Here is a 26,095-nt window from a genome sequence, read left to right as displayed (position 1 = left end):
AAAAGAAAGAAAAAAAAGAAAAAGAAAACCGAAACTCCGTTGCTCTATGCTACTCAGAAAAGCTGCAGCTGGTACGGTTGTCAAACAAGCATGACCACTGGAGCTGGTTTTTTGCTAGAAACATGGCAAAATCCTCACAAGGAAAGGATAACACAAGAGAAGCCACGGGTTTGTATTTTCTCTGTGCTTGCATGTGAGGTGGCAGATATTGTTCATGGAGTATTACAAACACGCTCCAGACTGAAAAGACCTGTTCCACTACAGCAGAAAGTAATTTAGTCTTATACCTCCCAAGATCTGACAAAATGAGTTAGCAAATACATTTTCTTCTGAACAGATAAACCTGTGTGGAAGCGGTGCCAGCACAGAGTACGGTCCCGTCAGAATTAGTTTAAGGGAACTACATTATCATTACAAAACTCCAGGTAATATTTTTATTACACCTTACTGGGGAAAGTGTTTTTAATAAGCTTATATTTCAGTATATACATAATGAAAGCTGAGCAACAAAGTGTACGGCTAAATGCATCTGGGGAAAAAAGGTTTCTTAAATACACTGGTATTCACTGTGCGACATACATGTATTGACTCCAAAGATATGCACATGTATTGCATACAAAAAGACCAGCTCGTGTCCACAGTAACTCTGCCAGATTTCACTTAAGAGCCCATTCAGGTCCCCCACCCAGCCTCTTTATCCCTGAAACAGCCCTTACAGAATACTGTTTTCAGAAAAACAATCCTGGAGTAACAGTATATATTGTAGGTATTTCTGTAGTGCTTTGGATAGAGGTGTCACTTTTCGCTGCAGAATGTCAAGTTAGCGCTTCACCTTCCATAGCAGATCAGTTCTTACTGTGGTACTTTGTGGCAGGGACATGCTACTAACCCTTCTGTAAAGCTGGCAAGCTGACAGCCAGTAGCTGTGGTTGGAGTACCTGAAAGAGTGACTGCAAACCATGCCAAAAACCACCTCTCTGGCAGCTGAGCTGCTGTAGCATAGCTGCTCCCGTGCACGCTGTCACTGTTCCCTGGTGCAGAAAAGTTAGCTCCTGGCTGCAGCAGCGAAGGGGGATGCGTAAGGGCAGTTCCCATGGAGACACTACTGATGCTGTGTAAAACCGATGAACAGGACCAGGCTACTATAAGTGGTTGTCTGGGTATGGGAAGCAGTGACTTCAGAGCAGCTGCAGTGATGGGGAGATTCCACCAGGAAAGTTAACCTGCAGAACTGCCGCTTTCCTTGGCAGCATTCCTTCATCTCTCCTCTTGAAATCCCCTTTACGTGTGAGCTACCTTTATGAGTCGAAGGATTTGCTTGGACTGATAAATTTAAGCATATAATAAATAATGTGCCTCTATTGTTTCCCAGAGAAGGTACCATCTCTGAACACACTAGAAGTACCCACCAGAGAGAGCCCATACACAGAGATGAGTACTTCCTCAAGCAAAAACCTGAAAGCGCTAGAGAGCATCTCCACCAGCTTTTCTGTTGGAACTGAAGTAAGTGAAAATAGCAGATTACTAATGAAAATTTAATTCATGATATCTGAAAGACTAAATGATTAAATAAGTTTTCACAAGTGTATGAACTTGCACGTTTTCTTCAGGTGTTTAAAAACATCTTTCTGGACATGCCACATTTTACTCCCATTTTAATGCATTTATCCACATGCTTAAAATAATAAACCACCAATATTTTGTAGACTATGAATCTTTACTTCAAGGTTACTTCAGAATTAGAAGACGTTTCCAAAATATGCTGAACGTAACTACCTGTTGTCAGGAACGAACTAATACTTCCTTGTTCCAGAAGCAATAAGTACCATTTTTTTAGTTTCCCCAAATGTCAGGTAAAAACATTTATACTACATTTTCCCCCACAACGTATTTCTACTTTAGTAAGTCCCAGCCCTCTACCTACCCTACATATCTAAAATCCCAAAGTCTTTTCCAGTGTCGAGTTCATGTGGAAATGAAAATTTGGCTTCTAGCTACCTTTTTGCTTCCAGTCATGTTTTCCCCAAATACTGGAGCAAAACACTAACTGTAAAAACTGAGCACCTAATTCTGCAGGAAGGACTTTCTACATAACATCATGGTAAGTAAAGCTGTTTTGGCGATATGTAACTGAAAAATGCTGATCCAAAATTGTAGTGTTTTTCCAGTCATTAGCTGCAAATGTAGATTTTAATTTACTCAGAACATATTTAATGATGGCTATAATTAAGTCACAGCTTAAAAACAAGTCATTTTGGTATAAGCCACCAAGCTCTAATATTAGCATTTACTTCATTTTTCTGGCATCACAGGATGGCGAAATTGTTTATTCCGACTGGAAAATGGAAATTGATAGTGACTCAGCAAAACCAGTTAGTAAGTTCAAGTTTCTCAATACCTGCTTAAACCTTAATATATCACTAACTTTAAAGTATTTGCATCTATACCTTGTCTTTTTAGGGTTACAATAAGACTTACCTCACTGATGACACCAGGATTTAGCAGTACACCCTCAAAAGTGCAAGCAGTTTAGCTGTCATGACAGAATAGCAAAAGCCCTCTCCATTATCACAGGTGCATCACTAGTACCTATTGGCACAACTCATGGAAGTAACTATATAGTAACTCTATAGTAACTACCTTGCGAGCAAAAAAAAAAAGAGGCTAGTATCTTTGAAGCCTGTGGTGGATCCTGCGCTCATTTCCCCCTGCATAACTCCCATTGTGAAGATGACCACTAAAGCACTAATTAGAAGAAACTGCCTTTTTCGTTCCATTAGGTTGGAAGCACACTCAGAAGTATACCATCCACACTGAAACTATCACCACTCTCCAGAGATCGCCATTTTTTAAAGACATCATTCTAAGCATTGGAGGCCGGAATTTTGCCATTTGGAAAGAAGAGGTTACAGTAAGTTAACACAGTTGTAACATGATTGATAGATATACAAGACAACTATAATAGCCTCAGACTGTATTTTCAGAAATGTTTAAGTCATAAAGCTTCATAGTTTAGAAATAAATGGGGTACAAGGAAAGCATTTCCTTTTTCTTTACATCAGAAAACTATTTAAGTTTTGTAAACCTGTAGCAAAGCTTGTTTTGCAGAGCTCAGGTAGGAGGCACCTGAAGGAAACCTGGGTGACAGCTGGCAAAATTCCAGTGGTCCAGCCTGGCTACATGGCTACATGGAAACGCAATAAAAAAAAAAGCTTTGTAAACTTGCCTTTTATAGAAAAAAAAAATAAAAAATGAAGTGACCATCTTTAATTCCAACCTTGTGAAAACTGTAGCTTCTCAACAACTTAATTCTGCTGCTAGGGAAATGGAAGAATAAAGGCAATATGTGTGCTAAACAGGTCTGAAGAAACCTTATTTAGGACACAGTCTTTTCATCAGATGAAGACAAAGAAACATGGTTTTTTACATTTCTTCTCATGTAAGAATCCTGGTTAGCTGCACCTGGTAAAATCTGAAGACCACAGATTTTAACAGCAGATGACTTAATAGACTGAAGTGGGGAAGTAAAAAAACCTGATACATATATCTCACAATTCTCTTTATCTGCAGGCGATACCAGTTTTGCCATTGATACAACTTTAGTAACAGAAAAAATTTAAAATGTGAACATTCTCAAGTGATAGGAAAACTGAAGTAGTGAGTGGATAGCAATGTTTGATTGTTGGGTCTATCTTTTATTTGTTTTCCAAAAAAAATTAAGAATGGACCAATCCTTCAGTCAAGCTGCTCTGCAGGAAGATACACTGTGGGACAATGGTCCTTAACAAGACCAGGAATTTTCTTCCTTGGCAGAGATGATGGAAATATAGATATTTGGGACATACTGAAGAAAACTCATGAGCCATCTCACTTCCAGAACATCTCCAATTCAATGATCACTTTCATCAGCCCCTGGATTGCCTCACGTAAGTTGATGGTGATTGCACTTTACTGTGCCACTCTGTTTGCAAAATGGCCCATGACTCCAAGGCACACTTAATCCTGTTGGATGATCTTATATGATAGCATATTACAAGTACATACTTTTATATATAATCATATACTTGTACGCTGCACTCTCTATATAAAAAAAAATGCATACATCAGTTCTAAGTGTACTACCATAGCATAAGGCAACAGAAAACATTAAAAAAGGGTGGTTTGAAAAAGTATAAACTTTAAATGGAATTTCATTTCTTAAGAAAATGAGCAATAAGGCTGCCTTTTTGCTGCAGTGAACAATAAACCAAAGAGACCACAACAAAAATGATCCCTCTGTAGCTCGCGTTTGGGTGGAGGTATGCGTTACTGTTGGCATTTAGATTGTTTATATGTTTTTTGTCAAATATCTTTCAGCAAAGCAGCATTTTTTAGCTGCTTCTGATGACCTTGGAGTACTGCATGTTTTGGAAATTTGTCAGACACTAAGTCACCCTTCAAGGAATGAGGTTGGTAAGAATTTTTATTAATCTTTATCTTGAAAACACCCAGCACAGAAACAGGCCTGCCTGGAAAATCTTGCTTTCAAATGGATGGCAATTGGAGATCAGTATGGCCATGCTCTCCAAAGACCACCTGTAGCAAAGCTGGTTTTGCAGAGCTCAGGTAGGAGGCACCTGAAGGAAGCCTGGGTGACAGCTGGCAAAATTCCAGTGGTCCAACCTAGCTACATGGAAACGCAATAAAGAGTTCAGCATTTTTGGCCACATGCATAAGGTGACACCTGATTTCATGCATTAATACAATGCTATATAGTGCATAGTAATGTAAATATACTGAGTTTCTTTTTCTTTACACCTTCTTGTCTGCATTTGTGTCAGGTTTTTTTCCTGTAAATTTGGTAGTTCAATTTACATGTCTTAGTACCTGATTCTAGCTTAATTTAAGCACATTTTAAAAACTGTTACTAACATCATCACTCATTCATTCTCTTTTGAAATAACGACTATCTGTACCAAAGGGCCATGGGAACAGTTTTAATTTCTATTTCCACATAAATTTCAGTTGTTTTTTTCCCCTACCTCCCAGCCAAAGATCAAGCTAGTGTTTTCATCTCATCCAGTCTAGCAGTCTTGCCTGCTGCCTAGTCTTTTTACATCGCAAAATCTTCTTCCAATCCTATCCCAGTTTTATATTGTTTAAGTATGCACTTAAATAGTTTCTAAACATCCCATAAAGGTTTGCTGTGTGCAGAGCTACAGTACATAGCAATATAAGCCCAATATAACAACTACTTTGTACCTGAAGTTGGGTCAGTGAGGATTTGGACTGATTAGTGAAATCACTAACCTACAACTGGCTTAGTTATTTCAGCGCAGGTTCTTGAAAGATGATCTACTCAGAGTCAGTGTAATAAAAATTACTTAACCCCATGCATATTTGTATCCAAAATCAATTGGTTTCAATCCACATCTTCATATTGTTTTGCTGCAAATTATTCAGATAGAGATAGGTACATTCCCAGTATAGATAAACTAATAATACCTTTCAGATCATCAGCAATAATTCTGTGTCTTTGGGCATGTAATGACCCTTGTTTGTCATTGTGTTAATAGCACGCCAACATACTTGATTATTTTGAAAGAGAAGTCAAATATCTGAAGTACCGTGAACAAGAATTTCAAGAGTATCAAGAGTTTGAAGCCAAAACAGAATTGAAACAGAGCTGGAGGCACAGAGTGAGAAAACAGTATGTTATACTTGGAATTAAGAAAACCTTCTTTGTTTCTTTGGGTCTTTAAAACGCACCTGTTTTGCTAGGCAGGATTTCCCATAGTTCTTTCAAAAATCAGGATGCACAGAATCAGAACAGCTTAGCAGCTCCTTATTTCACGTTTACAATTCTTAGGAGAGGAACAGGTATTCCTAGTTCACATGAGTTCAGCTCTTGGTCAAGTGAAACTCCTGCAAGACTATTAGAGCCTATGGACATTTTAACAACTGTGAATTTGCTTTTCTTTTTACATCAGTTGCTCTTTCAAGAAATTATTTTGGCAACTTCCCTATAAATATTCCTCCTTCAAGCGAGAAAAGACTCCAGCCTTCCATCCTTTATTCACATAAGCAAAGTTTTGCCTGTCCATTCTTTGGTAAATGGTTTAATAATACCAACTAATCAACCAAGGAAATGACAATTCAGTTAATCTAGCCCTAGGTGATGCCTATTTTCAATGATTTGTGGTAACACTGATACTATCCACTGGAAAGCATTGGGGTTGCATACAGGTTTCAAAGCCTAACAGTGCATTATTGCCTGGTATGTTTTTTTCCTTCAGAGTATGACTACTCTACAGAAAACAAGAGAAGAGATGGAGGAGCAAGAAAATGCAGACTATACTGTGTTTCTGGACCTGGAGAAGCAGTTACTAATGGATTTAGGACAAGTAAAGGGTCAAGAAATACTTTCCTCAGATGCTTAGAGTCTGTTACCACCTTTAGAACCAGTGAGCTTTTTATTTCAGACCTCTTTATTTCAGCAGAACATGTTTAGCTTCAGAAATAAAGCATCTTGCAGTTAGAGATTATAGTTTCATTAACTTCGTTTGTTTGTTTACTCACAGCGTGGTTAGAAAGCAACCAGTTTGGGCACACTTATACAGTTATATATAATGCAGTTATAATGAATATTCTATCTGTTTACGTAATAGTTTTCAAAGTTCTGTGTCTGTCAGGACTCTATAAGCTGTAAAAATCTTAAATACAACTCAGCCAGTCAAACCAACATGCCAATATTCACGCCTCCAGCCTGCGTCCTCCTGCTCCCACCAGAGGGGAAGCCATTCTGCTCCAGTAGTTACACTCACATAGGCCACCCAGATTCTGCTACTCCACTCCAGCAAGCATCCCCTCCTTCATCCCCAAAGTATCCACACCTTTTGAAAACTTAGGGACAAGCAGTAGGGTGTTTTCTGAGATGTCCAGGATTTCCTGCTCTGGAGCTACAGTGACAGAGAGCACTCCAGGGTGAAGAATGCTCACCTGAGACTTGGCAGCTCAGGGGCATGGGGCTGCACATTGAAGGCAGAAGGGGTGGCCCGCAGGCACACGGGCACCTCAGGTGGCCACAGTGATCACAGGAACATAGATGGAAGGAACAATTCCTTATGCAAAGGCTCTACTCTCTCCTAAAGGATTTAAAGATAAAAACCAGACCCCAAATTGCTCTTTTTAATCAATGAGTTATTGCAGCTCACAAAGTATAGGAACAAAGGTATTTTTTTTACACTAAAGCTGATTTCATCATCAGCCAGCCTTGCTCTACCCACTACAACTTCCACAAGCAATTGTTTCCCCAATAGCATGTACAGTTACCTGGACTACAGCAGAGAAGAGAGATGGCCATCACTGCTACGAGAGGATCTATGCCAAGGAGATTGCCACAGTGCTCAAAAGGCATCATATAATGCTGCTGCTTATGCATCAACATCAGTGCTCCCTCCACAAAAGCAACCTGGTTCTGTTTTCTTATATGCAGCCACAAGAAATATTCACCATGCTATAAGGTCTTCACTTTGTTACTTACTTAAATGATAGAGGAGGCTCTTGCACCTCTGCTGAATCCATATGTTGATATACTAAGGGAGGAGCACAGAAATTTCTAAACAAATTGCAGGGGCTGCTGAACCAAAAGCACAGATCTGACCACACTATTCATAAACCCTTCAAGCTTCACAGGCTGAACCACTTTTACTCGGCATCATCAGATTAGGAAACAACTGTCACTTAAGCCTGCCTGGTGAATGCTTACAAACAGAAAATGAAAGCCATTAAAATATATCGTCCCCTCAAGGAAATCAGTATTATCTAGAACAAACTGCATTTACCAAGCACACTGCAGCTGCTGAATGTGCGCATTTCTGTTGAAAGATAATTATTCTTGAGAGAGATCAAATGGTGTTATATGGAAGTTTTAATATTTACCAGCATAAATGAGTAACAGCTTATGAATATTAATGTTCCTCCTGCATCTACAGAGAGGGCTCCTCCACGAGCCGTGTTCTGCTGGCTGCTGAGTCTCGACAGCCAGGTCAGATGCCAGGTAACTGAGCTGAGCCTGCCAAGCAGAAATTAAATCTGTCAGAGGCGGCCAGATTAAACTCGATACAGGTGAGTTCACTCTTTCCATGACTCACTGAACTGCCCGAGGGCCACAGACTCCTGTCAAACAAATGTCCATATGGTCACAGCGGACACTAAAGCACAAAAGATGACTGACACGTGGGAGATTCGCAGAGAGCATCTTTGGCTGATGAGCGATAGCCAGCCCCGGTGCTCTGCTTGGTCAGAGTAAAGCACAGCCGAGCACAGAGCAGGAGCACTGTGAGCCTCCCGAAACAAACACTGCACATTTGGTTTAGGCAGTGTTAAAAAGACGCCCCTCCAGCTTTCTACTGCCAGGATTTCCCCATCACTTTTACTGCTTTGATTGAAATTTAGTCAGATTTAAGAGAGGTTTGGTGCCACCAGATAGGACTTGGTTTGAAAAATAGTCTTGTTTGTTAGTGTATTATAGTAATAAACTACCTCTAAATTAAAACCTAGGAAAACACAACAAGCGCATCCCTACCACCTGCAGCAGTGTTTGCAGTCAGAGCTCAAATAGGAAGAGAACACAGCTCCTCTGCTAAATCAATATTTAACTAACAGCTGCTCCATACAGATATGTACATATCCCACAACCCACTAATTAAAAAGCTCAGCTCTCTTATCAGACCTGGTCTTTTGTTAGACCACCTCAGATCATCTTCCACAGATTTTTGATTAAAAAAGCCCCGCCACCGGCGCGCTGCCTGTGACCCAGCAGAGGCAGCAGCCTCCACACCAGCCTTGTTCCCCACCACAGAGGCACACTTGGGAGTTTTGATTAAGAAAGTATTCTGAAAAGAGACGGATTTCAGCTGGGTTTTACTAACAGTGAGGACAAGGCAACAGATCAGGGCTCTGCTGATCAGCTCCCCACACTCCCCAGAGCAAAGGAGTCTTGGGAGCCGCAGGAATCCCCCAGGGGCAAGGGAGCAGCCGTCCTCAGAGCCACTTCCCTCCTCATCTCTGTTCCCAAATAACACCAGAAACATGGGATTATACATCCCATCATGATCTTTTATCCTCTCTAATGCAATCCTAGACATTCAAATACCTGTAGGGTCAGCTTTGCATTATCTCATGGCAGGCTGTTCCACAGGTTAATTTTGCCTAGCAAATTTTATTGTTAAGACAAATTACGGTGTTTCCTGCATGGTCAAAAAAAAAAAATAATCAAATAGGATGAAAACAGATATTTTAAAACAAATGCATCAGTTACACAAAATGTAACACCAGTCCTCCTGCCACCCCAAATAACCATCTTTCAACTGTTGCCGGCTCCAGAACCTGAGCTAAAGACCTCTTACATCAAAATACATTTTTACTGTTAAGAAAGTCCTGAACCTTGGGATGGGGAGGAAGGTGAAGGGGTTAAGATCTGGCAGCAGAAGTACCAGATGTGTCTCTGGCTTATCAGATTTATAGATTTATTCTGTAAAAAAACCCAGTATCTACTTCTGTAGGGACAGCTCCCTCTATTTTTAGAACATGTCCAAATAGCGGCAGCTACATTTCTTGCCTGGCGCATTAACATGCACATACGTTACGCATTTGATAAAGACAAATGTAAAGATGTGAAGTTTCTGAGGATGTAGGTCCCCAGTGGCTTCAGCCAGCCCGAGGACATGCTGCCACCCCCTGCCCCACACCCCTCACCACCTCTTGCGTGCTCCTGTAATGAGCTGCTGTGGGAAGCTGAGAAAGGGGCAGAAGGGATTTGGTGTCAGCTGGGTCAGCCACACAGCACAAGCAGCATTTGGACAATCCCGTTCAAACAAACGGCAGTGGATTAATGCTCCATGAATGGGCCTGGTTCATTCCTGGACCCACCCCGGTTATCGTACCCTTAACACTTGGCAGCAGAGCAGCACAGGCCAAAAGATGCATTTCTGCTTTTCCCTGGGGAGTACAAACTACAATTCTTGGTTGCCACCCAGCCCAGCATGTGGCCATCACTGGCCCGGTACTTGGGTATAACACTGTATGCAATTTTGGTGCAAGTCTTGGAACTGTTTCTGCAAGAGCATCTACATCCATTTCCTTTACCTCAGCAGCAGAGGTCACACCTGGAGGAAGTCCATACGCTCCAAGGACATCTGCTCTCTGAACTCAACTGCAGGCTCTGCCTCTGCTTTTAACCTCTTCCAGCAGGAGCTGCTCCTGCTGACAAACCGAGCTACACCAAGCTGGCAACAACAAAGGTTAGTACAGTAAGAGAAGCTCCTGGCTGTGCCCACGGGTTTCAACAGGAGCTCTGCCCTGCAAAACACACGCAGCCCAAGGCTGCTCCTTCGTATAAAGAAAAAAAATGTTCATTACTACTTTAGTAGAAGCAGGTTGTTATAATCTCCCAATTTCTAGATTAGGGCGATTCCCACAATAATCCTGTTCCTTGAGAGTCTGTAACAATCATGAGAAGGATGCATCTTGACTGGATCATATAAGTAATTTTACAAAATGTAATAGTATCTATAAGAATATATGTAAGGGACAACATATAACAAAAATACCACTTGGAAAACGTCTCCTTAGGAGAGGACTTCTAAAATACACAACATGTTCTACAAACAATACAAGTTGTTATAACTAGATTAACAGCAAATGTTTCATTTGAACAATACCAACACTTTAATTAACTAATTAGATTAACATTAATACAGTTTGTCAACTCATTAACTTCCCCTGTTGTAAGGTTAAAATACTGAAGCCAACAGAGCAGTGCACTGCTGTACTGAGTTACAGAACCCTCCTGTGGGAAAAGTTCACGCTTATTCTAACGATGCTCATTTACATCATCTAGATTACTATAGACAATTAAAACTTAACATACCATTCATCAAATAAGTATAAATGCAAACAACTTTTAACCAGTGCTAATACATCTACACACCCGGTGCAGAAGCCAGGCTATGTTCAAAAGCATCAGCATCCTGCAACAGAAGAAGAAATGCTGCCACAACACTGGTTTGACAATGTCCTTAGAATATTATTCCTTTTGAATTTAAATTAAGTAGTGGCCTGGTGTTCTTTTAAATTATGTAACGAAATGCTGGCTCAATCTAGAAATGACAACAGAACAAAGCATCTTCTGAGAAGCTCAATGTCTTTATGGAATTAATTCACATGATTAATTCACATGTGCAGCCTGTGCAGATGGATGGGACCAGCTCAGACAGGTTTAAATAAGCACTAACTAGGCTTAGGCAAATTTTGTTCTTAATTCAAATTTTATTTAGAATTTAACTTTATAGTTTAAAATGTATGCACATTCTGTAGGTATAAAAGTTTAAAAAAATACATCGATTTATTGATAAATGCTTCAGGTTAAATTTACATTTTCATACATTATCATTATATTGCAATAATTGTTTTGCATCTTTTAACACATAAAAAATAAATTAATGCGATTGAATAAACCATTTGAAACCATGCTAAAATAATTCCTTAGAAAAGAGGGGTGAAGTATGCCATAGCGATTCTTAATTCCTTACTACTGTAAATAAATAACTCTTCAATTAAGCAATATAAGGAAGTACAGGTTAGCAGAAAAGCACTTACCCACAGGGTGAACGGAAAGCCATGGCGGGATGCCAACATCGTACCAAAAAGATGAGGAGAATTAAGTTCTGCCCAGCCAGCTGAGAGCGACTGGGTGTTCGTCCTCTCAAAACACACCACCCTCTCCCCCCGCCGCCCCAGTGCCCCCTTCCTCACAGGGGTGACCCGTGAAGTACAAGGAATGGCTCTGTATTGCCTTTTGGTTAAAGGGACTATCGAAACATCCGTGTATGATTTGGTAACTTTTTTTAATTAAACCAAGAATGTGTTTCCTTAACACGAAAAATTTAACTGCTCACCATAAAGGACTACAGATCCGAGATGGTGATAGCAGGATTTAGTAAGGTCACAGTGAGCTGCAATCCCACCCAAACTCCCCAGGAGTAACATCACTCAACTCACCGAACCTCATGGAACAACTCAGGTTTCTATTTTTGGGAGATTTAAAAAAAAACAAACAAACAAACAAAAAACAACTCAAGAGAAAAAAAGTAACTGCCTTTGTAAAGAATTTGAATCCTGCATCTCCAGAGCCAAAGCCCTTCAGAGAGGGCTTGAACATCTAACTACCAGCAGCCAGACAATGGTACCTCAACAAAAATAACATAAAACTCTGAAGGGGAAAGAAAATAAGTATCGAATAATTTAATAGGTCACAAGGACAAACAAGAACCATTTATTTTTAGAAGTAAATACCTTCCAAACCTTCTTTATATTTAAGAAAAACCATGGAGGAAAAAAACCAACCAACAAACAAAAAAAACAGGGAAAAAAAAAGGGGGGGGAAAAAATGAGAAGGGGGGGGTGTCTGTGTGAGAGAGAGTTAATAGTCAACACCTGCAAACCAATGCCCCTGCAACACACAAGGTCATTTATATTAATCATTCACCCTGCTTTCTCTCTGGCTGTGTTTCTGTGCGTAAATCAAACACTCTGTTACCCAAGGGGTAACTTCATCCTGGCATCACTGAACACGTCTTCCTAGAAACAGGGACATTTCGTAATTCTGAGAGACCTCCCCTGTCCAAAGGTGGCTACAAACAGACACATGCACATTTATACACAGATATATACAAACAAGGTTAGAAAAATATTTAATTTTTGCTTGTTTAAATTATTACTGAAAAGTGTTAATGCAGGAATACGTTAATATTTGTACAATTAAAACTTCATATATAAATATTTTATATATATATATAAAGCATTTTTCATAGCAGCCATTGCATATACAGTAAAACAAGTCTATCTGAAGTCCATGCTGCAAAACTGAGGCCAAGCAGCGTTCATCCTCTGCCAAGAGGAACATCTGTACCGGAGCCAGGATTTCAGGAATGAGGAGTTCTGCTACCGCTGACAGCAGAGACATTGCTTCACCCTCCCCCAGGTGTTGCCCACACCACCTAAGTGCACCGTGTTTTCAGGGAGAGATGCCACTATGTGGAATTACCTCACAGTCGCTAAGCTTTGCCTCCAAACACCTGAATCAGGCCAACACCTTCTAACCAAGAGGCAGCAACGTAACGGAATGGCTTAAAATTTGTTAACGCAAGGTGGTCTTACAAGGTGTCCAGGGGCACCGTCACTCCTCGCACCGCTGTGGGAAGCCTGATGCGGGGCACAGAGGCGTGAGGAGGCAGCATCATGCAGGACAGGATCTAGTAACTCATATTTAGTTTGTTTTTGTTGAGTTCCCTTTCCAGGTTTCCTATCAGAGTATCAATACTTTCCTGCAGGTCTTTGAGGTTTGCTCTGTGATCCACGGCGGAGTCTATTGCTTGCATTGTCAAATAGCTCTGGAAGGCGTGCTCCCTGGGGACCGGTGGCACCTGTCCCACTGGGGCATCCAACTCCTCAGCTTTGCTGCTGTCATCCCCGCTCTCTGTATCTTCCGAAGGGACGTCGTCATAATCTGCTTCACTCAGGCAGTCTTTCGGGTTTAAGAAGTAGTTCTCCCCACAGCTACTCCAGTCTCCAGCATAGCGGTTGCTTGATGGGCTGTCCAGACCTGCTGGCCTTGGTCTGAGCACCCCAGACATCTCGGTACCGCTTAGATTCAGCATCTGAGGTCTCTGCCTCTTGGGTCTCAGGTAATTCTGGGAGGATGTGTGCTCGGGAAATGCATTCAGATGTGCTGGTTCTTTTGCAGGCCAGTGATGTACTAGAAGAGAGAAGTTAAACTAGTCAGGACTGAACCCGTGCCGCAACAAGAAAAGTCCATGACAGATGTCCACTGTCCTCCCTTGATGTCACACGGTAACAGCATGCATGAATACATGCAAGCTTACAGCCAATACATTCCACTGCTACGTTTTCTGCCACTGTTTGATATAAAATAATTAGAAAAACTACCATAAAAGCTCAGTTTTCAAGACTCATGCCAGATTCAAATTGCAACAGAGAAGCCTGTCCAAAAGTAGAAACTCCAAGAGCACCGATTAAATTCACTGCACAAGTTAATCACCATCCGGCTCTGGGTCAAAGAAAAGCAAACAGCTCAGCTCGCACGCTTTGTCCAGGCTAAAGGAGTAACAGAAAGCAGGCACAGCAAAAGAGGTTAAAACACAAAAATACCACTGCTGAGAAACACCTAGAGAAGCTGAAGACACACCAAGAGTTGAACTCTTGCACTTCTCTTTTGCCCTAACGTTCTGCGCTATTAGAGAAGCTCATTTGCATTAACTTTTCTAAGCAGCCACAACCCCGTGTCAGACATACACTCAAACAGGTTTGATGGCAGTGTTACCTGAGCTCACGATTATACACTGTGAGTTACTAAGCCTCCTCCACTGTTACCGGCTTCCTATGGCAAACAGTACAAATATTTTTACCCACCTTGCTTATTAAGCATCTGAGCTGCAAAGCTTTTTTTGCTTTTATACAGACCATTACCTCTTCTAATTAGCAGCAGAGATTTTTCTATTCCCATTCACCGCTGAAAAAGCAGCGCACACAAACCCGTGCAGTTCAGTCTCTCCTTGCACACACGCACACACATACAAAGGCTCAGTCCTGAGACGTGCCCAATGCTTCTCTTTCTGGGTCTGCTTTACAGGTCTCTCCAGGGGATTTTAGTCTCACTTTACCTCTTGCAAGCAACATGCAATAACTACCACTGCTCTGCCCCCACTCCCCTTGCTGTAACAAAAGCTCTTCTGTTCAGACTATGCTCCATTAAGAAGGAGGGCCATGGGTTAACAATAACTTGCCAGTATTACATGGTCTAACCTAACAAGGACTATTTGTTTTCCATTGGAAAAATACGGAAATTGAAGTATTGCACAACGTGTTGATTATCAAGCTGTCTCAATCTACAGAAGATTAAACGTAAGGGACCTGACTGCAACCCTTCTGTTGGGTCCAACTGTTCTGTTTACACTGTATGGTGCTCACCTGCTTCACATCTCTGCATTCCTGTTTTACCTCCCTTTTAGCACAATGTCCTGCACAGTTCTCGCACACCAAGGGATAGTGTTTGGCTTGCTCTTCAAGGTGAAGGAAAACACTACTGGTAACCCTACTCCTGCCCCCTCTACCGTGGTGCGTGCTCCCTGTGGGCAGAGGTACACCTACCTGCTTTTGCTCCCTACAGCAGCCATGCCATAAACCATGCCCAGGGTTTCAGGATTAGCTCCTGTGCAGTTACTGCTGCCCAGACAGCTCTTGGTCTTCCCCTTCCTCCACCCGTGTTCCCCCTCTCTCCTGTGCGGGCTCACTGACCTGACTGAAAGCTGCTTTTCATTTTTGGTGGTCAGCAGCTTTGGGGCTGCCCAGCTGCAGCTGACTAGGGAGCACAAGTGTCCTCAATCACCTCAAGCCCACCATGAAGCTGCACAGTATGTCAAACCAACTCTCCATCTTGCTCTTATTTTCAGGCAAAGGAGGTTTCTGTGAGGCTGCAGCAAGCAGAGCCAGCCGCCGGCAGCACCCCAGCAGCGCTGACCGTGAGCGTGGCCAGCGTGTATGTGCCACAGCTGCAGGGTCAGCTGTTACAGGAGGTGACTCCAGGGCACGGCCACCAGCAGGTCAGCAGAGTATGGAAAAAATGTTAAAAGTATTGCCATTTACATCGCCCACAAGCAGCTCTTCAAGCTGTCCTGCCGGTGACATCCTTCCAGCACCTGCGCCTGAGTGCTGGAAAGCAACTCACCCGCTCAGCTGAACAAACACCAGGGCAGTGGCTGGCACTGCCTGATTTCCCATGCCTGTAAGCTGATTTATAATAGTTTGCTTGTAATTGGACAACACAACCGAGACTTGCGCTCCAGTACACTAGTTGTCTACACTGACTTTTTTCCCAAACTCACCTTTCCCACTGCTAAGCGACGGGGGCAGGCGCAGGGGCTCACTGACCCTTAACCAGCAGCACGCCCCGATTCACAGCAGCTCTCACCAGCGAGGTTTGTGGCAGTAGGAAGGAGCCTAGCGATACCCCCTGGGTGCAAACTGCTGTAAGAGGAATGACGTAGCAGCCCACGATGGCCGAAATACTGTCTTGCCCAGAATATTCTTTTAACTAATCAGTATCCGATAACCTGATATACCGCAAGAAATGTTCAAGCACCTGAAAGACCTCAGGGGGCTATTCACAAACCTGGCAGCTATGCTGGGCTGGTCAAGCGAGCTCACAGTCAACTCTTTGGTATTTACTTCACTTGTCCTGATACTTCATAGTTTTACCCAAGAAAGGATTAAACCTTCTGAAAAAAGTTTTCTCTCTCATAATGAAAATAAAAACCAAACCAAAAAGACCTCAAAAAACCCCACCTTACAAATATTTTAAAAACATCTCTAGATAAAAAAACTAACAAATATTGCTGGCTAAGTAGAGCAGAGACTGTTAAGATGACCTGTGTAACAATACAGCGCAGATTCCTCTACTTTTTTTGTAATCACAAAACCCTGTTTAATTAACAGCAAGATCATGTATCTTGCATAGTTTGATTAGGAACTGGTAAGACAAAGACTACACATTCACATGACTATCCTGCACTTTGTCTGCTAGTGCACACTCATTTATACCTCGTGTCTAGGAATAGGCAACAAATCCAGACAGGTGGTTGCTTGGTTTTTTTTAATTATTGTATAGAATCTGCCAGATATAGGTCTTTGCCAATGCATGCTTACATGTCAGGAGCCCTTCCTGGGCCCTCCAGAATACAATGCTTCTAGAACCACCTAGCTAAGAATGGCAATTGCTCTTTATAATATTTGCAACAGAGGGGATGCTGGAGCCGGGAGCCTTTTCCCAAACACTGTTTAAATGCATTGGGGAATATTTTGTGTCCTCAACAGCGAGCAGCAGAGCCCACCCAGCTGGCTCCAATGCAGTATTGCCAAGTCAGGCCCTTCACGACCCTCCATGTTTCCTGGGTGACCCCAGGTCTCCCACAAAAAGCAGACCTCTTCAAAGAAAAATAAAATAAATTTAAAATCAAACAAAATCATACGTATTGTTCACTTAGATTAACTGTAATTCCATTTCACACATCAGCTGGTGCAGAAATGCCACGGTTTCCCAGAAGCAATCATTGTGTTACAAAAGGGAACAACTGAGAAGCTGTTTAGATGAGCTGAATCTTCTCTTAGCCTCAAGAATTAAAGGGTTTACACTGCTCAGATTTGAGAAGTGGATATCAAGTTCTTCAAGTTACCAAACAGCTCAGTTCCCCACACCAGTTAGCCAGACCACTGTGAAAAAGGAAGAAGCCACAGCAGAGCACAGCAGACCCCTCTTCTGCATAGCCTTCCACTGCTTGGCCAAAGACTACCCGAAAACAAAACTAAACTCATTAGATCCAATATTAAGTCGTTTCACAGCACGACCCTCAAACTCCCCCCGTTAACTGAAGAGCTGCTACACGTTTGCCCGCTCCGACTTCAGGCCGCGCTTGTGCAAGAGAAGGCTGTGGTCCGGCAGCGACGCCGGGGAGTTCCCTGCAGGCTGAAACCCAGGGCTCCAGATGTCGTCCCGACTATTCCCACTTACGCCTCTCTGAATACCAGGGGAAACATGAATACTGGGCAATCATTTCCCATCTTAAATCTTAGCAGAAATAGTTACCTTCACTTCTACTTTGTTATTTTATTAGGAAGATTAGAATTTCACTTCCCTTGTTAGCGAGAACTGACCCCAAATTGTGCAAAAGCACATAACCTCTCAAGTTCGGAAGCGAGAGCTAAAAGGTACTTAAGAGTATTTTACTTTGGGTTTTGTGGTTTGTTTCATTTGGGTCTTCTGTTGCATTTTGTTTTAAAAACATTTTTCCTTATACAAAGCTCTGCAAAAACAACTAGAATTTGCACAGGTCTTACTGTAAGGATGTTCCCAGCTCTGCCAAATTACAAGGGCAGAAATAAAGTAACCCTTCAGGTATCTTAGGGACCAAACAACTAATGAGTTCCATACACAGATAAACCGGAATGGTCAAATCGGGGGCGCACAATGAAAAAAAAAAAAATCCATCCCCAAACCACTTAATTCAGATGCGGAAACCTTACTGTCACTAAGTTTGTTTTTTCCAGTGTCTTTACTCACATAAAATACTCATCACCATTTCTAACATACTCAAACTCTGCCATCTGGTAAGAAAGCAACTGAAACGACAAACTTCCCATTAAACAAAGTGACCAAATACAAAGAGTAGATTATAAAATTGTCATGATTTCTTTACATTAATAGGTGATGTCATAGTACCACATGTTTTAAGAACTCTGATGCTGCTCAGTCATCCTGTGAATTAACATAGACTGTCACACAGTAAAAGCAAGCAGTAGTGGTTTGACATTTTCCCTTGATCAGATTCATGAAAGCGTACCTGGCCACAGCTGGAGTAAATAGTGAAGAACCTCTATATGTTTTTTGAAGTCCAGGGCACTAGCAAGCTCTTCTGAGTCCGTGAAGACTCTGTTGTTATGGTTGGTGGTCTCCTGCCTCTGGCTCAGCAACACAGGCCCAAAGCACACAGCTAAATTCTGGCATGTCATCTTATTCACTTCGTGGTAAGAAGCCACCAGCTTCAGGTGATCCAACAGCATCTTCAGGGTAGCCTAAAAGAACAAAATACCACTCAGGAAACAAAACGCTAGACAAAGGGGGTGTTGACATCCTAATGTCACTGCTCTGGAGGGGCAAGATCAAGGCTGATCGCTACGTTTTTTCTACCAGCACCCATCAATGGAACATTTAAATGCTGAATTAGAAAAGCTGTACTAGACCATCCCAAAGCAGACTAATTAAGACAGCTTTTCTGGTAAAATTCAGCTTGTTTCTTGCCTGACCTCAGTTTTACATGGATGAGTTTTCTCACAGTGGAAAGGGGACATCAGGGAAGGGAGAGAAGCTGCAGCAGCTGCCCAGATGACCCAGGCACATCAGAAAATAAAGAAACCCTCAATATGACCTCAGCATCAGAACAAGCTTCCAGGTAATTTCCAGGTACTCGCGTTCTCTCACCCCAGAAACGGGCTGTGGTTTTGCACGGAGGTGAATCTGGCACGTAACAGCACAGCACTATTACACTGTATGGGAAGTGAAGGCTTTATTGCACATATTTAGGAAAGAGGAATGCATTTGTCCGTGTAATTACAGCATACATACATCGGAGACCTTCACAGAAACGGAGCAGGACAACACACAGGAATAATCTTCAATCGAGCAATGTAAAAGTAGCAATCGCAGCTTTTCATTCAGTTTTACAGGACAATATAAAATGCAATCTGGAGTAAACCCAGCGATGCAGACCTTCCAATTAATCACAGCATGGAAGTATTCTCAAAGACGTGGGGCATCAAAAAATCCAAGTGGACTGTTAAGTCACCAAATAGGTGTACACATTTTGACACATTCCATCTCCAGTGTGAAAATGTTCCTTTACTTTCTGAAGCATGCAATTTACTTGAACCCTCTAATACCGCTCACCTTCTCAACATCTGGCAGGCAATCCAGAAGGGCTGCTGTGTGCTCAGAGTCACTCGGGTCGTTCTCACAACCACTTGCTGTCATTTTCAAGGGATTTTTCACCATGGCATCCAACACCGCTTCGTAGAGCTGCTTGGTTATCAGGGGAGAGGGTAGCTCTCGCAGATAATCCTTGAGCACACCTTCACAAGAGACACAAGAACACCTGCCTTTAACAAGCTGCAGATTCCCTTTCAAATTATTTTTGGGAGCACTAAAGCACCACAGCCTCTCCCGTCCCATGAGAAAATCCTCTGTGTCAGCGACAAACCTTGCACTCGGGAGCGAGGCGGGGGGAGGACAGCAAAAGGGCACAGCGAGCAACAGGCACATGAGGGCTCCCCGGGGCCAGCCAAGAGGCAGGGGCTACCTGCAACGTCCCCCCCAGGCCGGGGCCACCAGCACCCCTTGTCCTGGCAGCTTCTCCAAGCCCACGCAAGGCAGCTCATCGCAAACGAAGGGGTAGGGAGGTGCGCTGCCACCGGAGGGGTGCGTGCAGGGGCTGCTGCCTGGGCAGGAGCAGGCACACCGGGCACAGGGCGAGCATCCCTCCAGGTCCCTCTCCCCAAGTGTCTCAACAGGACACTTCCTATCACAGGAAAGGAGCTCCTACAAACACCAAAGTCCTCAGCTTGGTGGCACCTCCTCCTTTAGACAACCAGCAGTTAATTTTTCTGTTCAGTTTGTTTTCAGCTGTAAAATCATGAGCAAACAGCCCAGTGCCAGTGGCATGTTTGGTGAAGCACACAGTTTTCCTGCCTCCCAAAGCACAAACCAAACAGATGTCCTCGAGAGGGAAACACCAACTCCCCCCTGCCTCTGGATGCTCTGTACCCCCAGCACACCACACGCTTCTGCTGTGACAAATGTAATTCACGTACACAGGAGACACTAGCTCACACACCACGCGCTGAGCCATCCCAGCTGCAGAGCCACACCACACCGTTCCAGGAGCTGGGGACATGCTGGAGGAAGGCTGTTTCTGGGGGATGCAACCACCAGGCAAGCGCCTCTTTAACCCCCATTCCTTCTGCAGGTGCAAATCAACAAAAAGGAATAAGCATTTGCATTCTTGTAGGCTGGCTTTAGAGGCTGGCTGATATTCAGTTTGAGTGGGGTTGCAGGGATTGTAACAATAACCATTAAAAGACCCAAAACATTAAAACTTTTAACAGCAGCCCTCTAGAAAGGACACAGCAGGATGCTATCCAGGAGCAACAACACATCCAGTAGAACTGACAGAGAAAGCTTTGAAGGAAACAAGCCTGCCTCCCAGCAGCTTTTATTTTCCTAAAAAAAAAATGCATTCTGTGCCACAAATATCTACCCATTTTAGCTAGATCACAACTGAATTCCAATACTTCAAGAAGAAATGGTGGATTAAAAAATCCCAAAACTTTCTGAAAGCAGGTACTGTCATTATTAACAGCCTGTCCTCCAAAAAGGCGAAGTTTGAAAAGTAGAAGATTTTTCAGTACGCGCTCCTCATAGCCTTGTAAAATCCCAAACCACAGCAAATACCATCACACTGTGCCACTTCACAGCCCAACAGTTTTTGTAAACTCGGTCTTCATAACCCAGCAGTAAACTGAGCTGTGTAACAGCAGGCTTTGTCATGAGGTCATTTCTAAAAAAATACAGAGGATGAAAGTTAACATTTCCCCCTCCACAGCCATGTTCACATGCAGAATGCAAGTAAAAGTTAGCTCCTTCCCGTATAAATATTATTTTAAAAATAATGCCGCACTTAACAGTAACGCTGCTATTGAAGCCACATCGCACGAGCGGCGCTAACCCAAAAAGCAGCCAGAGCCAGAGCTCTGCAGCACAAGGCACAGGGCAGCCAGGAAAACCTCTCTGCAGACCAGCACCCAACAGCTCTATCCGTGCTTAAAATGGCAACATCCCATCAGGAATATAAAGCATGCGAACAACCATCAACATATTTTCCTAAAAACATATTCCCTCTGGTGGTTGGTGGGTTTTGTTTGTTTTAAAAAGAATATGTCGCTTTTGCTACTGCTCCACTTAAGTGGCTATCTTTTGCTTAATAACTCATACTCCTCCCCCCCCAACAAATTTTATTTCTTCCTCAAATTTTAGAGGCCCATGTTCCAGGCGTGGATTAGCTGGTTAAAATATTTGAGACTAACGTGGCTGAGGCTGGTGCCGTACAATGTAGTTTGGGGTGTTTTCCCTCTTCTGTAAGCAAAATGCTAGCAAGAAATGCTGACTTTTAGCAGGGTATTTGTTTCAGCTGTGCTTTTTTTGGAGGGGGAGGCTGAAATCAGAATCAGCTTACAGTAGGAAATGGTACATCGTAATCAAATCAGCTTATACTGTTGAAACACTCACAACTGTCTATTAATAATCATTTAGTAGGAATTCCTGTAATAGCATCCACAGTCATAGGACTACCACCTGCTAAAGGACTTTCTCCTGTTTAGCCCTGAATAACAGGATAGTTTGAGAGCCATGAATGCCCCTTGGCCTTTCTAAATCCTTTTGCTATTCACTCAGCTAAATTAGCCCTGTAAGAGGCTGCTGTTATTTTTCCATGAATCTATGCTTCCCACTGCTGCCAGCCCACTAGCACATTCCCCTTGACACAGCCACATACAACAAATTTAGACAGCGAGCAGAAATTGCCATCCACTTCATTAATTCCTGATTTTTCTGACCCACTGAACTGTTAACAGTATTGCATACTTTATGCAGAGATATGAATTCACGTGGATGCGAGCAGACACGGTGCAACAACATGACTACTGGTCAGCTCTGAAAACGGGCTGCACGCTTCAGTTCGAGCCACGAGCACACTTAATTGTGCGTAAGTCTGTGCCAATCCCAAGAGCATTTCTCAGTCAAGATTTAATCATTAAATGTTCATTCTTCAGTCTTTGGAGAGCTGTCAAAAAAAAAAACCAACCAAATCTTTTTAATCTTCTTGGAAAAGAGCGCTACTCAAATTTCAAAAAGGACACAAGGCGGCACTTCTCTTCAAATCAGCCAAGATTTATGCTGAGGATTCATATTTTATGGAACACATGTTTTGGCATACACAGCAGTACGAATCACGTGCATCAGCCTCGGCATTGCAAATACAGTAGTAAAACATCAGGGAAAAACCATTCCGCCCCAACCCACCTCTCGAAGGACACGCAAGAGAGCTCAGCAGGCTCTTTTATTCCTAGTGCTAAACACAATGAGTACCTCAGGTCTGTCAGCAAAAACCGCAGGTTCCCCTTTCAACCCAGACCACACTCTCTGCAGTAATTACAGCGGGCTGCATCTTGGTCAGCAGAAGTTATGGGCGCAAACACCCCTCCCCCGCAGCTCACGCAGGTCCCTGCGCTCAGTCCTCGCAACACAGCACTGACGCAGGCACTGCAGCCAACCGCACAGCACAGCTGCGGGGCTCCAGGGGAAAGAATTCAGGTTTTGGAAATGTAATTTCTTAAAACTATCTTCTCCTTGTAAGGAGCACGTAAGTAAACTCTTGCAGTATAACATATACAATAGCATACCCAGTATTCTTTCTGTAAGACAGACACCAAGGCTGTAGTCTTTTCACTCTTACAACAGAAATTCTGGATGCAAAAAACTACCTTTCAGTAGTACAATCAAAAAAAAAAAAAGACCCAAGAGTCCAGCAGGACCTGCACGGACACAAAAATCCACCATCACCAACAACGCCTGCAGCAACATGTATTAAAAAACTGAAGTACACTTTTCTATTTAACTACTACATCATAAACTTGTGATGGAAAGATCAGTCAGGCTGCACCACTGCCCTTCCAGGGCTTTGCATCAGCACCGAGCTCTCCTGCAGTTCAGACTTCAGTTTCAGCCAGTTCTGGTTGGTTCCAAGCATACAATGTACTCAGGAAAACCAAAGTGCTTATGAAATGTTACAGGCTGTTTTGTATATGGATGAGAATTAATTTCCCACACACCTTCCCATGACACTCCTGAACAGTTTCTGCGAATACTCTTCTACTGTAATGATTACTTGAAGCATGGGAGTGCAATGTCACTTTCATTATTCTAAGATTTTAAAATATTATGAAGTTTTCCATTATCCAAAAGTTTACATTAACCAAATAGCAGTTTGCCATTTGTTTGCCTACAAATCAGCATCAGACAGTTCCTAATGTTTTGCAGAAAGCAAGAGAGGTTTCACCCCTCTGCCCTTCAGAGCTGATTTACAAAAATCAGGAAGAAAACAGGACTTCAATAATTTCATGGAACAATCTGATCTTAGAAGTTATCACTGCTTTTTCTTCTTGAATTTGTTTGTAAAGAGAGAAAATTATCCAGTGTAAAAGGTTTTTATACTATTTACTTTCACTGTACACCTCCTGGTTATAAAGGGTGCATGCCATCAGGGTGAAACACAAACACAAGCTTCTGCTGCTGAGAACATCGCTGCTTGTGAGCAACACCGAACCCGACAGCGAAACCAGCCAAGGCAAGCAGGGCAAACTGACTAGCTGCACATTCGGAACCAAAAGCTCTACCTCAGTAAACGTCGCCGAGTAGTAACTTCTGATAACACTTTGCATAATTATAAAGTGTAATGAACAAAATTAATTCCCAATACACTGAAATGAAATAAATCACCAAACAGGGTAGGGACTGTCCTATACAGCCAGATGTCGAATGTTACAGAAAGGGCTTTGGCACAGAAAATGTATACCCCGACTACTGTTGCTGTATTTTCCATCCCTGGATATGTAGGAAACAAATGCTTCCAACTAATTTCCTGGAGTGATTGGTTTACTTGGCGATACCCGAAATTAAATCAACTTTGGCTTACATAACAAGTTATCAATAGTTACAAAACCGCTCCACTTTCAAGCAAACCAAACAAACCTCAACAACTTTGTTGTTGTGCGGTGCAACTCTAGTGAAGACACTCGTGTAAAGAGCTGGTGTGGATGCAGACAGGCTTCTTAAGAGTGCTCCTGTGTTCCCAGCGCTCCTCACCCTTGCCTGGTGTCAGCAAGTAAAGGGCCACTCTGGTGAGCAGGAGAAAGCTGCTATTTAATGATGTTTTAAAAGAAGCAATGATCAAAGGAAGGCACTTCCCTGCAGCTCTAACTAGCCTGCACAAGACTATGGGAAATCTGTTTCCAAAAACCCTGCAATCTCCAACAGAAAAGGGAGGACAACGGGTCGATCCCAGACGGCCCTCGGATCACATGTTGTGGAGCATCCAGCGCAGGGGATGTGCTTGATCACAACCGAGTGTTTCAGGATGTGCTCCAATACAAACCAACAGCTGAGGGGATCTCTGCTCCTTCCAGACTTCCACGTCCCTCTGTAACTGGTAGAGCAGCTAGTGAAAGCGGCTCCTTCCATACCCTCCTCCCTCCAAACCACTGCTGCTTCGCAGCTGCACACCCCCAAGGCTACAGCACTCACCGTCACCTGGCTTTTAGCAACACGAAGCAGCAGTGAACAGCTTGTTCAATGACAACAGAAAACTAGTTCAGAGCACAATTTCACCTTTTAAAAGGTACGTTAGGAACACGGCACAATTCTACATTAAAAGAGAATCAGATAAGTGTATTACCTGTTATGACATTAATATCTGGGTACTGGCTTTCACAGAGAGTAACAGCCTTGCTATCCCTCTCAAATGCCTCTCGAAGCTCTTTCTTAACCGCTGCCGAGCCACACAACCGATACAGGCCTACCACCTAGAAGCAAAAACAACGGCCCCACATCAGTCATTTTCCTGCAGAGGGACTAATAATTGACATCATGCATTGTCTCACCTGGGAAGCACAGTAAAACAGCTGTTTGGAAACATACGTTAAGGAAACTCAAACATTGCAAACACCAAACGGTCACATACATACAGCATCAAACGTTTCACAAGAGACACAGTCAGGACTGTTGAGCAGTAAGTGAATAACACTGATGCTTTCTGTAACAGTGAACACACTGAGCAGTATTTTATCAACAGAACATGAGTTTTAAATTTGAATCATTTGCTGCTTTGCTTTTATGCAAACTCAGGAAACAAAGAAATATAGGTGAAACATCTGTTTTCTTCTTATCCTACTCAGTCAGATCACCATTATTTATCCTAGTATAACTGTTTAATAATACAAGATAGAACTGCAACTTCAGCAGAAAGAAATGAGAAGTGTTTTGAGCTTTATGTATACCAAATTACAGTATACCAAAATACATTTATTAATCATTAGCAAAAAAAAGTAGCCATCCAACTATCTACTAAAAATAAGAACATATTATCTAAACCAATTGGAAAAAAAACAAACAAAACAAGCAAAAACATTTTTCCTAGAAGATTAAGTTATATATTGAACAAAATATACTTTTTATTTTATTGCAGTAACCAGAGTTGCAAGAAAACTGTGAATACTGCATTATTACACTTATATTATGCTGTTTTAAAGATGACAAGATGCTGACTTCCACATGTTTCAAATTATATGAAAAGTTTCATGCAAAACAGGGGTTATT

The 26,095-nt window shown here is 42.5% G+C and overlaps 2 protein-coding genes across 9 annotated transcripts in view; one reads left to right on the top strand and one right to left on the bottom strand.

Annotated features, from left to right (window-relative positions):
• The window catches only part of DNAI3 (dynein axonemal intermediate chain 3), a 29,258-nt gene extending 22,739 nt beyond the window's left edge, over nt 1-6,519 (top strand). For 5 of the 7 annotated variants that reach the window (XM_055725276.1, XM_055725272.1, XM_055725271.1 and 2 more), the window contains 8 exons: nt 338-425; nt 1,373-1,503; nt 2,313-2,376; nt 2,781-2,911; nt 3,722-3,926; nt 4,357-4,448; nt 5,556-5,678; nt 6,276-6,519. In XM_055725276.1, coding sequence (XP_055581251.1) covers nt 338-425; nt 1,373-1,503; nt 2,313-2,376; nt 2,781-2,911; nt 3,722-3,926; nt 4,357-4,448; nt 5,556-5,678; nt 6,276-6,419 — 978 coding nt within the window. In that variant the 3' untranslated portion in view covers nt 6,420-6,519. Of the gene's footprint in view, nt 1-337; nt 426-1,372; nt 1,504-2,312; nt 2,377-2,780; nt 2,912-3,721; nt 3,927-4,356; nt 4,449-5,555; nt 5,690-6,275 lie in introns of all 7 variants that reach the window. The other 2 variants (XM_055725274.1, XM_055725273.1) reach the window with 2 other exon arrangements.
• A 4,771-nt stretch (nt 6,520-11,290) lies between these two features.
• Nucleotides 11,291-26,095, bottom strand: part of SYDE2 (synapse defective Rho GTPase homolog 2) — a 30,530-nt gene continuing 15,725 nt past the window's right edge. For both annotated transcript variants that reach the window (XM_055725269.1, XM_027814393.2), the window contains exons 4-7: nt 25,176-25,302; nt 19,559-19,740; nt 18,456-18,687; nt 11,291-13,798 (exon numbers count right to left, since the gene is read on the bottom strand). In XM_055725269.1, the coding sequence (XP_055581244.1) occupies nt 13,296-13,798; nt 18,456-18,687; nt 19,559-19,740; nt 25,176-25,302 (1,044 nt within the window). In that variant the 3' untranslated portion in view covers nt 11,291-13,295. The remainder of the gene's footprint in view (nt 13,799-18,455; nt 18,688-19,558; nt 19,741-25,175; nt 25,303-26,095) is intronic.

Source organism: Falco cherrug, chromosome 12 (genome assembly GCF_023634085.1).
Source record: "Falco cherrug isolate bFalChe1 chromosome 12, bFalChe1.pri, whole genome shotgun sequence".
NCBI classification, from domain to species: domain Eukaryota; kingdom Metazoa; phylum Chordata; class Aves; order Falconiformes; family Falconidae; genus Falco; species Falco cherrug.
The sequence above is the reverse complement of the archived record's forward strand: the minus strand, read 5'-3'. Positions and strand labels throughout refer to the sequence as shown.